At 39.4% G+C, this 14,014-nt stretch overlaps 1 protein-coding gene across 1 annotated transcript; it reads left to right on the forward strand.

Moving 5' to 3' along the window:
• On the forward strand, positions 1 to 4,699 carry LOC149819173 (putative xyloglucan endotransglucosylase/hydrolase protein 30). The gene is made up of 4 exons (XM_089984963.1): positions 1 to 268; positions 436 to 536; positions 1,809 to 2,017; positions 3,908 to 4,699. The coding sequence occupies exons 1-4, from the start codon at positions 58 to 60 to the stop codon at positions 4,416 to 4,418; spliced, it is 1,032 nt and encodes a 343-aa protein (XP_089841089.1). The 5' UTR covers positions 1 to 57; the 3' UTR covers positions 4,419 to 4,699.
• The last annotated feature ends 9,315 nt before the right edge of the window (positions 4,700 to 14,014 follow it).

Below are 14,014 nucleotides of genomic sequence, written 5' to 3' on the forward strand. Positions count from 1 at the left end.
GAGAGAGGAGAATCCAACGAGCGCACACACGCAGGGAGAGAGAAAGAGAGCAACGCAATGGCGAGCCCTTCCCTCTTGGGTGGGACGTCGACGTCGACGGCCATCGCCACCATCGTCGTCTTCCTCCTCTCCCTCTCGTCCCTCTCTGAGGCCTTCAACGTCTCCACGCTCTCCTTCGACGACGCCTACGCCCCTCTCTTCGGCGACCACAACGTCCTCCGCTCCCCCGACGGCAAGTCCGTCCGCCTCCTCCTCGACCGATACACGGGTACCCACCCAACTTACCCTAACCCTAATTCCTCGTTAAAAGAACCCTTTCATCGTCAGATCGCCCGTTGTAGAAATTTGCTTCTCTTTTTTTCTTCTTCTTTTGAAGAATGCATGAACGAACGAACGAAGAGAGAATTCTGATCGTCTTCTCATGTTCGTCTGCAGGGTCTGGTTTCATCTCTCAGGATCTCTACCACCACGGATTCTTCAGCGCCTCCATCAAGTTGCCCTCCGACTACACCGCGGGCGTCGTCGTCGCCTTCTACGTAAGTATCGGTCGCCGGAAACTCTCTCTCTCTGTTAGCGCGTTGACGTGAATTGATGGAAAGGTTTTTGATTTATGAAGTTTTGGATGATTGAATTCTGGAGGATTCGTTCTCTTTTTTTTCTAATTTCGATATCACCCTTTCATGTTTGTGAAATTTCGGTTTCGTGGATCAAGAACTTTTTTTTATTTCTTTATCTTGTAATTTTTTATGGAGTTTGTAGGAAATAAATTCGACCGCGTTTGTAGGTTTTGTTGGAGAATAATCCACCGGAACTCGTATTTATAAAATCACATATTTAGTTTTGGAGTGTTTTTTCTTTACACATTTTTCATTTTGGCGCCTTTCGAGGCTTGTATACTCCTACAAATTGTTTATTTTTTCGGTTTTTTGCTTCTTCTTTTTTACATTTTGCAGAATTTCTTCTTCGGTTGTTTTCTGCAATTTCAAAGATTTTCGATAAACTTTCATCAGAAAATTTTGTTACGGAGTTTCTCTCTTTTTTTCTTTTCCAAGGAAAAAAAATTCTTCGTTTACCCCTTAACATTTCACATGTAGCAGATTACTTCCTTTCACTAACAATGGTATTTATGCAATTTCGGCCTCCATACGTCCTGTTATCAATCCGTGATTTAAGACCTCCTAATAAAGACATGAACAAAATTTCCACGAAATTTGGCCGGTTTCTTTAATAAAACGGCCGGAATTCCGTGGGATCTGTATCGCCGGGAAAGTGTCTCTTCGGTTTTCCCGTTACCCGAAATGACCCCTTCATTCCAAAAATGTTCAGTGGGGATATCTTCGGCATTCTTTAATTAGTATGTTCCCAAATGGAAAATCTGCCATTTTAAAAACCCAAACAAGAAAGGACACGTATGGTGAGATCCTATTTCTTCAAATGAAAAAAAAAAGGCAGGCCACCACAAAACGAAGTTGTGATGACCAAATTACCCTAACCATTTGATGCGAACATACTTGGTGTTTTGAAAAAGGTTGGGGACATTTGGGTCATTTGTCGAGGCCTGATTAACCAGGCATGATTTATACCATCGGAGTTTTACACTGCCAGGACATGATCGTGAGGACGGCAGGCAGAGTCATCGCGGCTAGCTCTCTGATTCTGAGGGCGGTTTCTCCGTGTAAATATAAAAAAAAAAAGTGATTTATTTAATTAAATTTATTGTAATTTTGTTCCATTAGAGGGTTTAATGATGCCATTGATTGGGTGGATTAGAGGGTTGGGTTAATTTGGGTTTTACGTGATGCGGACAGACCTCCAACGGTGACATCTTCGAGAAGAACCACGATGAGTTGGACTTCGAGTTCCTGGGTAACATTCGGGGCAAGGAATGGCGGGTCCAGACCAATGTGTACGGGAACGGGAGCACGTCCCACGGGAGGGAAGAGAGGTACCTTTTGTGGTTCGACCCGTCCAAAGAGCTCCACCGCTACAGCATCCTATGGACCAGCAAGACCATCATGTAAGTTTTCACTTCTCTCTCCCTCGTTAAATTTGGTTTGGGCCGACCTGGATCTCTTTTGTGGATCCATGGGTCCACGAGAAGCAGTGAACCGAGTTTGTATTGGCTTTGGAGCTGTGGGTCCGCGGGCCTGGTGAAAAAGATGCCATGTGGTCTGGAAGTTCCAAGACCCGGTTTGATAGGTCCGATATTTTTTCGCAGTTCGGCCAGTGTCATGCCAACTTGTGGTCGTGGTCACAAATACCTCCAAGATTTTGAAAATTCTTGCATTATTACTATCACAAGATATTCATGATCTGTGAAAATCCTAACAATATTGTGATTTTTCAAAGCCTCGCCTGTGATATGATCATGATAATCAAGATACTAGTGTGATATTTTTTTTTTTTTCATATGTTTTATATGCTTTCAAGTTCTAGAAGTCGAATGTGTCTCAGTTGATAACCTGACCGAGATCACGAACTCGACCGTTTCCTGTTAGATGGGGGAGCAAAGCGTTTCCACGGGGAGGATGGGCCCCACCTTACCATCTTGGCGTCAATTGAAACTTGACAAAGTTGGGTGAGTTTCAGAGTTTCACCGTTTCTACTGTGAGTGGGAAGAATTTTTGTGCCCAAGCAATTACTTCTTTGCCGACCACTTTTGACCTTGAATTTTAACAGATCCATAATGAGCCCCTTTTAATTTTTTTAAGATTTCTTTTGACTCTGACTTGCACCGGTAAGGGGAACCTATTCCTCATTTTTTTTTTTACTTTTTTTTTTACCAAGGAAATTTGGCTGTTTGTTTTGACTTTTACACTGTCCAAAAACTGTAGCAAATTTGTCAGAAAAAAAAAAATACATGTTTGGTTTCGTTTGGAAACAGGGACCAATTCAGTGGAATTAACAATTCCCCACGTTTCCAATACCCAGCGTTTTTAGTGTAATGTAGTGTCACATGGGGGATGAGATGAAAACATTTTTCAATTTCATTTTTCCTCCTGGGATGACGCCGGAATTTTGGTGGGACATTATCTTGGATTTCCCAATTGCGAATGCAGACAATATGGAATTCGGTGATGCAAGTTGATCCAACTGGAGTTTCTTTCTTTTTCCAAAAGGAGTTTTGATACTGTACCAGTGAGCGTGATCTCTTTTGTGGTGATTGCTTCTTTTATTCAAATGGAACCGCAGGCAAAAGGAAATACGCTCTTTTATGCATGTATGGTTCCTCCCCATACAGCGGGCCCACTCCTATATAGAAAGTAGACCGATATACTATTTCGATTCTTTTCAGTGGGGCTGCTGTCAGGATTGTCTTTATATGTTTCTTTGTCTAATTTGCACTCGTCGGAAAAAAAAAAGTGCCCTTTATTTATTTATTAAGATATAGATTTGTTAATTTGAGATTCACCAATATTATATTTGTTTATTACCAAGTTCACTCATGGTTGGTTGCTGTTCACTACTGGCGAGAAGGTTTGCTTTCTAAAATTTCAATATTTCTTTGCAAGGTTCTTCTACGACCTTATATTTGAAAACAGACAATGATTGGCGTATTACTTAATTGTGTACACCTAAGCTAATGCTCATTCAAGCGAATATGCTTTCATCTCTCTTTGCATGCTTTGTCATAGCACGTACATCTCTGTTTCATGAAGTGGGATTTTTGAATTGAGATCAGGTGCAATGTGATTGTACACTTTAAGTATCACCCACCATCTGCTGTTGGGGCATCCTCGCTCTAATTTTTTAGCCCACCATTTATCAGTAGAGGTGAATGGTGGGTTTTCCCTTTTCACTCTCCATTGTCATTCTATTCTCAGAGAGTTATGGACCACCATGATACCAATACTGTAGAGGATTCTGCAAAGTAGCACCACTCAATTCTGTTAACCAAATTTTGCAGCTTTTACATCGATGACGTACCCATCAGGGAAGTTGTGAGGACGCCAGCAATGGGAGGAGACTATCCATCGAAGCCGATGTCGCTGTACGCCACCATCTGGGACGGCTCGACATGGGCAACGGCCGGTGGTCGGTATAAGGCCGACTACAAGTATGCACCGTTTGTCTCCGAGTTCGGCGACCTCATCCTCAAGGGCTGTGCTGTAGATCCTATCCAGCAGGTATCAGAAAAGTGCAATGAGGAAGCAAGTCTCTCTGTCCAGGAATTCACAGTCATAACTCCAGAGAGGAGGGCAGCAATGCAGAGGTTCCGGCAGAGATACATGACTTACTCTCACTGCTACGACAGAGCCCGGTATCCGTCCCCCATGCCGGAGTGCATGATCATTCCTGAGGAGAAGGAAAGGTTCAAGGACACTGGGCACTTGAAATTCAGCCCAGGCCACAAGCACCACCCCAAGAGGCGGAGCAGCACTCGGGCTGCGAAATCCAAGCACCAAGTTTATGTGTAAGAAGAAGTGAGAACTAGGAGAGCCGTTTCATCCTGTTCTTTAGAAAACCAAAAAAGAAGTCGAGTATATGAATAATTCCATTCATTCTTTTCCCTTATTTCTCTTTTGTTAAAACGAAGGGCTGTCTACACCAGTGTCTTATGAAAAAGCGTAAGACAAGCATGTGATTTATGACGAGAAGATTTCGTTTGGTTTTTTATTGAGATTTGGGTGACAAAAATATCTCAGAAGTTTCTACCTTCACAGGGTATCTGTCTGTGTAAGCTTAACTACAGGAACCAGATTTTGACCATGTTTGAGAGAGAGAGAGTCTCAATCTAAATGCCAAACCCCACAAATTTCGTTGCTGTTCGGTCGTCTGGCATATATACGTCCAAAAAATAATGACAAAGAACTTGGTTGCCCAGCTTGCTGACCTAGGATCGGGTCGGGTATCCAACACTAGCCTAACCCATCGACAACCCGACCAAAGCTAAATCCCAGTTGAGCATGCGCCCATGTGTGTGAATTCATTCAATAATTTGCTTGGTAGTGCTCACTTTCCTTATGCCAATGAAGTGTACTCCAAAGCAATGTTGTCAGTCCACTTGTATGGGGCGATACATATCGTATCAGCAGAAAAATAGATACGATACTAACCTGAATCGGCTATTTTTTAATAAATGCTTAAAATTAAAATTTTAACATTATTTTAATGGTTTTAAAGTGTCATGTTCTGATTGACACAAAATATTTTTAAATTTTTTTAACCGATTCAGGACAATTCACTTGAGAACCGCTATAGGCCGCATTCACCTGAATCGTTGGCCAAACAATTCAGGGCCGATAACAATACAGACAACATTGCTCCTAAGTACAAAAGAAAAAAAAAAAGACGAGCATGGGACTATTACCCTCAGATGTTTGGCAAGGTGGCCTCTTTTCTGCTCCAATTTTCAGCTAGCTGACCATGATTCCAATTTTCAATTTGTTGTGTTAATCCCAAAAAAAAATTTAATTTATTGTATAATAGTTTGTTGAAAAAATGGTAGGGAAAACCGTGTATCGATCCCACCAGTCCCCGTACAAAGCAGGTTATATGTCCCCCCCCCCCAACAGGGGAGTTAGCTACTTCTCATGTTCGGGGGTCCCAAAGAGCACCACGTATGTAAGCATGTGTGTCTCGTATCCCCATGTTTGTCAGCATTAATTAGCGTTGGAGTTTGATGCGATTGCAAAGACTTAAGTACCCTCTCCTCCATTGGTGCAAAAAAAAAATGACGATTCTTGAAAAGGAGTGGTTGTAAAAACTTAAGTGCCCTGAAGATGATTATTTAAGACTCAGTCTCTGCACTGCAGGATTATCCGAGAAAGAAATCTCCCCTGAAGGAGGCCATGAACATCAACCCTCTCACTGTTTCTCTCCCTTCTATTTCTGCTTTTGTGCACATCCGGCAGAAGATCCTACATTGCTCCATCAAGCACCGACTGACCTGCACATTGACTGTTATGGAGTCTGATTCAGAGTTTTTACCCTTACAGGAGGAGGGTTTGGGGGCTCATCCAAGCGTGGGTAGCATCATTCAACTAAATGAGTTGTAGATTCTGATTCAGAGTTTTTACCCTTAAAGGAGAGAGGTCTGGGGGCTCCTCCAACTGTGGGTAGCATCATTCAACTTAAAGAGTTGTGGAGTCTGATTAAGAGTTTTTACCCTTACAGAAAGAAGGGTCTGAGGGCTTCTCTCAGCGTGCATAGCATCATTCAACTTGATGAGTTGTGGAGCTTGATTTAGAGTTTTTGCTCTTATAGGAGGAGGGTTTGAGGGCTCCTCCCAACGTGGATAGCATCGTTCAACTTGATTCGTTGTAGAGCCTGATTCAGAGTTTTTGCCCTTATAAGAGAAGGGTTTGGGGGCTCCTCCCAGCGTGGGTAGCATCGTTCAACTTGATTCGTTGTAGAGCCTGATTCAGAGTTTTTGCCCTTACAGGAGAAGGGTTTGGGGGCTCCTCCCAGCGTGGGTAGCATCGTTCAACTTGATTCGTTGTGGAGCCTGATTCAGAGTTTTTGCCCTTACAGGAGAAGGGTTTGGGGGCTTCTCTCAGCGTGGGTAGCATCGTTCAACTTGATTCGTTGTGTAGCCTGATTCAGAGTTTTTGCCCTTACAAGAGAAGGGTTTGGGGGGTTCCTCTCAGCGTGGGTAGCATCGTTCAACTTGATTCATTGTGGAGCCTGATTCAGAGTTTTTGCCCTTACAGGAGGGGGGTCCAGGGGCTCCCCCCGGCACGGGTCCCGGGTGTCGTGGTCAAAAAATGCACAGGGTGTCGTGGTGAGAAAGACATGTTTGTTCCAAGCAAGATTGGAAGAAATCAATGAAAAATCCAACAAGGAGCACGCCAGAATCAATATGTGGATGTCAAGCGAGATTCAAAAATACTATAAATCGCTATAGCGATTTGTGGAAGACACTACAAATCGCTATAGTGAGATCCAAAAATACTATAAATCGCTATAGCGATTTGCGGGAGACACTACAAATCGCTATAGTGAGATCCAAAAATACTATAAATCGCTATAGCGATTTGCAGAAGATACTACAAATCGCTATAGTGAGATCCAAAAACACTATAAATCGCTATTGCGATTTGCGGAAGACACTACAAATCGCTATTGAAAAGCCGAATAACATTATAAATCGTTGTGGGGCTCGTTGGAGACCCGAAAATACTACAAATCGTTGTAGGAAAGCCCAATAATACTACAAATCGTTGTTGGAAGGCCCGGGATCCGCACCGGAGGGGAGCCCCCGGACCCCCTCCTGTTAGGGCAAAAACTCTAAATTAGGCTCCACAACTCATCAAGTTGAATGATGTTACCCACGCTTGGAGGAGCCCCCAAACCCTCTCCTGTAAGGGCAAAAACTATGAATCAAGCTCCACAACTCATCAAGTTGAACGATGCTACAGTCAGTGTGCAGGTCAGTCGGTGTTTGATGGAGCAATGTAGGATCGTCTGTTGGATGTGCACAGAAGTAGAGAGAGAAGGAAGAGAGTGTGAGAGAGTTGATGTTTATGGCCTTCTCCAAGGAGAACTCTTTGTCTCCCTTGATTTCTTCTCTAGAGAGAAAGAGAGAGGGTTTTACAGTGTTTTACGGAGAAAGAAGAAGACTTTGAAGAGTCAACATCATCCTCGACTTTTTAGATGGAGGACATGTTTGTCCTTTTTTGAACTGTTTGTTTTTTCGTTTTTGAATGAAGGGCATTTTTATCATTTTCTCAAACCATCACTTTATGAGAAGAATAGCAAGGGTACTGAAGTCTTTGCAACCACACCAGACTCCAATGATTAGTGATGTCAACATACACGGGAATACGAGCCCCATGTGCTTGTATACGTGATGCTCATTTAAAACCCCAAACACAGACGTAGGATTCAGTGAATCATCGGGGGGGGGACATACACCACCCTCTCGTCCCGGTAAGGCATGGGAGACAGTGGATTACCTTAGAGCAAATATGTTGGGTGATATGGTGCAGCAGCACACCAAAAGTGTGCGATCACATTGCACCTGATCCTTCCTAGGACACAGGCTTCATTTTGTAGGGAAGGGGGCCCATTAACTAACCTGCGTCTCTAGAAAGGTACCTCATCAAAAAAATAAAAAACATGTTTGTCGTGTTATATTTTCCCAGTCATAGTTTCTCATACTTGGGAGAGCAAGTCATGGAAAGATTTTCTTGTCATAAAGATTTCGAAACTCATGCACAAGATGGCCTGCATCACAATTTTCGTTGGGTCGGTCCATCGTATACTCATGTGGGTGGTCGCACTGCTTGAGTCTTCATTTATATAATTTGACTTATGAAGGCCTGCTTTTTTACTATCCTCCGAGTAATGAGCATTAGGGCTTTAGCCTTATAGTGCAAATCGAGTTCTCGGCCAAGTGTGCATGGATACCACACATCTTCAAACACGTGAACAGATCCTGCAAAACGCGTTCAGCGTTTACAACCACAAAACCTACTCCATTGTACTGTAGCTCAGTACAAGTAGGACTAATCTTTCGCAGCGATTTATAGGACGTTCTTTCCTTCAAACGCCCTTAACAACAAAATGTGTGAAGGACATGTGTCTATAGGATGACTGTTGGGAGGCCAGCCTCTCTCCCAATGGTTGGGACTGATCAAGCATATAACAATAAAAAGTATAAAACTAAGTTACAAGATAAAAATATACATTAAGATCCAGTTATTTTTCAGGAATGTGTTCTAAACTTAAATCCCTTACATGATGTGAACGAGTACGTGAAAAGAACATATAATTCTTTAACAATCAAATTCTCTGAGTTTGAGAGAATTACTATGGTGTAAGAGGGTTCAGAAGTTTAGATTATCTCTGGAGATTTCGAGAGTAACATCACACACACTTCAGCTTACAAAATTTGTACTTTCACTGTTGTAGTTTCCTACATTGGTATTAGAGCGAGCTGATTTCTTTAGTGTGCGCCCATCGGAATCAAGTGCGCTCGTTGTCATGAAAATCGGCTAAACATAAAAAAAAAAATCAGACACAAAAAGGAAATTTATCGAAGAAAGGCCAGTAATATATATATATATATATATATATATATATATATATATATATATATATATATATATATATATATATATATATAACAATGGCCAAAATCGTTGTTTGTGAACAAAATATATATACCTTTTCGGTGAACGACACCCTAAGGTGACTGTCACCAGAAATAGAAAGAGGGGCTGCACCAGGAGATCGGCATGTCAGGGGATGTTAAACCCCTCGATGAAACCGTTGTTCAGCCAAGAGACGCCACAAGGGCACAATGCTGGAGGATGGCAAGTGGTCGCCGGATTTTGCCAAATCATCGACGACGTCCAGAGCCCCATTCAGTATAAATCACTGAGAAAATGTGAACGAAAGGTAGTTACGTCACTGTTTTTCGGTCGTTCCTGCACAAAAAAATGGAGTTTTCCTCTGTTCTTACCCAGAAACACCCAAATCCGAGCACCTAGGGGCCAAGATTGGCTCAAATCACTGCCTGCAAAGTGTCAGACAATTCATTACCAAACGAGAACACTTGTTCCCTCTGGGTGGTTGCTGGAAAGTTTGCAGCAAAGAAGGAGGAGACACAAAGGAAGAGTCACCATTAGTCTCACTGCTCTATGTTTCAATCTCAGACTGCAGAAGGAGCAGAGGGTCTCTCTCTCCCTTCTCGGTCATTCTCAAAGGAAGCGAAGGAGAGGTCCCTCTGATCTTCGTTGTGCACCTCCTCCATCGGTCGAATATCCCACCCTCACTGAAACCCAAATAAATAAATGAAATACCTCTGAAAATAAGGGGTTTCTGTAGCTATTTCTGACGAAAACCCGGATTACCTCTGAAAAAGGGGGTTTCGGTAGTCATTCAGCTTCACCGACCGAATATTGCTCCTCACACCTAAAAACCCAAACTAAGCCGATTCGAGCCATAGGTGGCTCAATTTTTTACAAAAAAATGCCTGGCAGACACTGAAAGCGGACGCACCACCGCCGGCTGAGTGGGATCCCCCACTTTGGCGGATCATCGTTAGTAAAGTCCGCAGCAACAGAGGCGACTGTAGGAGACGTACCAACGAGTCATTGTCGAAAAATCGCAAGCAGCACAGGTAGCGACAGTGATCTAAAAGAAGAAAGGGTTAGGGTGAATGCCCTCCCCGTTTTCAGAAAAAGAGTCTGAGAGACTATCATTTCTTTTTATTTTAAAGTTTTAAATTACATAATATATCCAACAAAGGTTTATAAATTCCATTTAGATACTTTGTAAAATTAGTCAAGTTCTAGACATTTCAAATAAAGGGTTATAAATTTTGCAAAATAGACACAGTGAGTGTTCACTGAATCACTGCATCCGCAAAATAGTAACCTTACTATTTTTTGATATTATAGAAAGATGGTTCTGTTTAATCGAAAAAGTTATATATTCATAGAATATGGGCTCTCAAATATAGTTTCTAACAAAAGAGAGGTTACTAAGTTTCTAAAACGTGTTTCTGATTAACTCAAAAATTATAGAACAGTCCCTTTTTAAGTTTGTATTAACACAAAACCTAGACTTTTACTTTTTCAATTTTTCAGAAAAGTGGTTTTATCATGCAAAAAGCCTCATATATATATATATATATATATATATATATATATATATATATATATATATATATATATATATATATATATATATATATATATTATGCTTATATTGATTGGAATTGCTTATTCTAAAAGTATTTTTGCATGTTTTATGATATATTTGCATGCTTAAACTAGTTCAAAAAGATTGAAACTAATTATACTTACACAAATATTAGTTGAAAAAGATTTATTAATCTTAATATTTTGTTTATAATTACGCTAATGGAAAACCAAATAGTGATGGCTGAGTTGTCCGAAATTGAGAAACTCAAGAGAAAAAATTTTGAAATGTGGAGAAGAAAGATGAAGTATTTATTAACCCATGACAAGACTCTGCATGTAATAAATAATGTGAAACCTTAACTAATCGATAAATCTAGTTAAAAAGAGAAGAAAACTTATAATAAGTTTATTGAGAACGATCAACTTGCTTGAGCAACTTTTCTAAACATTCATGCAAGATACCTTCATCCAAGTATTTGAAGACTTTAACACCGCAAAGAAAATGATGAAAGTCGTAAAAAAGAAGTATGATATAACTTCAGAAACCCACATTCAACTTCTTATAGAATAATACAACTCATGCAGGATGAAAGTGTCAGACAATGTAGTTGATCATGTGAATCGTATGTTCATAATGGCTAAGGGCTTAGCCATAGATAAAAATGATATTCTTGAGTGAATATAAATTTTCATCATACTAAACAGTCTTCATCCAACTTGAAAGATTATGTTAAGTGTCATGAGATTAAACCAGAAAAGTCTCTCTCTAACTGAACTCCCTCTAGAATTGACTCTTGAGCAAGAACATATATCAAAATACAGGAAGTGATAAATCATAAATACTTAAGAATCCTTCCCAGCAACCTCTCATAAGTTCAAGCCTAAGAGCACATTTTTTAAGAAATTTAAGAAGAATAAATTCAAAAAGAAGTGTCCAGTGCAAACTAAAAACTCAAAGACTGCAACCAAGGGACCATGTTTTTCTTGTAAAAAAATTGATCATTTCAAGAAAAAATATTCAAACAGAACCAAGAAAGAAAATCTAAAAAAACTAGTAAGTGGAGAACGTGAAATAGTCTGCATTATATCTGAGGCACTTATCCCAGATGGCGGTCTCCTAGGATGGTAGATTGATTGAGGGGTAATGCGACATGTGGCCAAGATAAAGGAAGGACTTATGGAGATGAAAGAGCTGAAGCCTGAATATCACAAGGTGTATATAAAAACTAGCACCTACAGTGATGTGGTTGAGATATGGATCTACAAGATCAAAATAAAAGGGACTAGTCTTCTACTAATAAATGTATTTTATGTACCTTTCATGATAAAAAAACTTTTAGCAATGGAAGACTTTGCTAAAAAAGTTGATTCTGCATAATATCTGCATTTTATTCATCTTTATTAATGCATGATTCATGATAAAATTGCATTAAAAATCCATCTTTATCGTTATTTTTGATAAATTGCTTTGAAATCAAATTTTTGAGAAAATTTATATTTTTCAAAGCTTACCCTGCATTTTTTGTGTTTTTATTAATTTTAGAATTATCTTAATTATAGTTTAGTTAGATTATAATTTAACTAATTATTTTTAATTAGTTTTAGGAAAAACCCTTTTTGGAAAACACGTTTTTGAGGAAGACCCTCTTTGGAATTTTTAAAAATATTTTAGACTTCCATAGAAATCATGTTTTAACCTAATTTTTGTCTATAAATAGAACTTTTCCAGCAGCCCTCTTGCTTCCCCTCCTTCTTGCCTCCCTCTTCTTTCTCTCTCTTGCTTCTCCTCTCTCTTTTGCTGATTTTTTTCTCTCCTTGTTCTCCTCCTCTTCTTTTTCTTCTTCTTTTTCTTTCTCTTTTTTTTTAAGCTTCGAACCCTTTCGCCATCGGCAACTTCTTCTTCTTCGTCAGGACAACGCGTATGCAACTGAGATCAACCATCTTCTCTTCTCAACTTGTCCATCGAAAGCGATTCGCAAGGTGATCTTCTTTTTCTCTCTTTTTCATCGTAGATCTAGATTTTTCATTGCATTAAGCATTGCATAGCATATAGTTTTAGTTATTCATAGCATATGCATATTTCATCTAGTTTATTTTATATTTTACATCTGGAAAAAAAGTCATCAAAATCCATTTCTGGAGTGACAAGGTTGGGAAAGATAGAAAAGTGAAGCTTAGGGGTAGCTATGATGTCAATTATGGTCTCTTTCATTTAAATGTAACTTCTTCTATAAATAATGCAATGAATATTTTTTGTTATATTGATTGTGCATTTAATATCGATGCATATTTATAGCACTTAAGGTTAGGACATGTAAATATCAATAAAATAAAAAAAAATAATTTGCATAAGATTATTACTTTCTCTTAAAAATATAGAATTTAAAATATGTGAACCATGCATATCAGGTAAAATGACTAGACAACCATTTTCTAAGGGTAGTACGACATATAACTTATGAGTTCTAGTACATACAGATTTATGTGGACCTTTAATAGTAGAAACACATGAAAAGAAATCATATTTCATCACATTCAGATATGACTATTCGAGGTATGAATACATTTACCTAATCTTTAAGAAATCAGAAGCTCTAGAAAAGTTTAAGTCATATAAACATGAAGTTGAAAAACTATTAGGAAGAAAAATCAAGTTATTAGATCTGATATAGGAGGTGAATATAACTCTGATAAATTTAACACTTTCTGCAATGATAATAACATAACTTTTTATACAACTATGCCTTTTACACCTCAACAGAATGTTGTAGCAGAAAGAAGAGATAGAACCCTAATGGATATGAAAAAATTCATGTTGACACATGCAAATCATCTCAAGAAATACTAGGAAGAAGCAATATGCACTGCTATGTATATTCTAAATAAGATTCTTTTTAAGACCGTAGAGCTTACACATCATGAGTTGTAGAGTGGTAGGAAGCCAGAATTAAGTCATTTGTGAAAGTAAGAGTCAAATGCTCATGTGTTGATTCTTAGTCAAATGAAAGACAAGTTAAATAGCAAGACTATTAAATGCATCTTCATGGGATATCCAAAGAGATCAAAGGGCTATCATCTATATAATCTTGATAAAGGATTTATAGAGAGCAGGAAAGTGAAATTTCTGAAAACCAAATAAAGTAATTTTGATCTTGAAGATAATGATGTTCTTCTAGATATCATAAATGATTCTCGGATACTGTAAAACTACCGCATAAATGATTCTGGGGTACTGTAAAACCACCTCGACAAAATCGTCGGGGGGAGGGATTTAAAAAAAAGGAAATAGGGGAAGATGGTTCCCCCAAAATCGAGAACCACATTTTCCTAAATTTCGTACAGAGGGGGGGGGAGGGTTAGGATAAATCGTGCTCACGATGTGTCCCCTCCATCCGGTCAAGCGAGCGACAGATAGAGAG

This window comes from Nuphar pumila, chromosome 13, assembly GCF_984573655.1.
Source record: "Nuphar pumila chromosome 13, dmNupPumi1.hap1.1, whole genome shotgun sequence".
NCBI classification, from domain to species: Eukaryota; Viridiplantae; Streptophyta; class Magnoliopsida; order Nymphaeales; family Nymphaeaceae; genus Nuphar; species Nuphar pumila.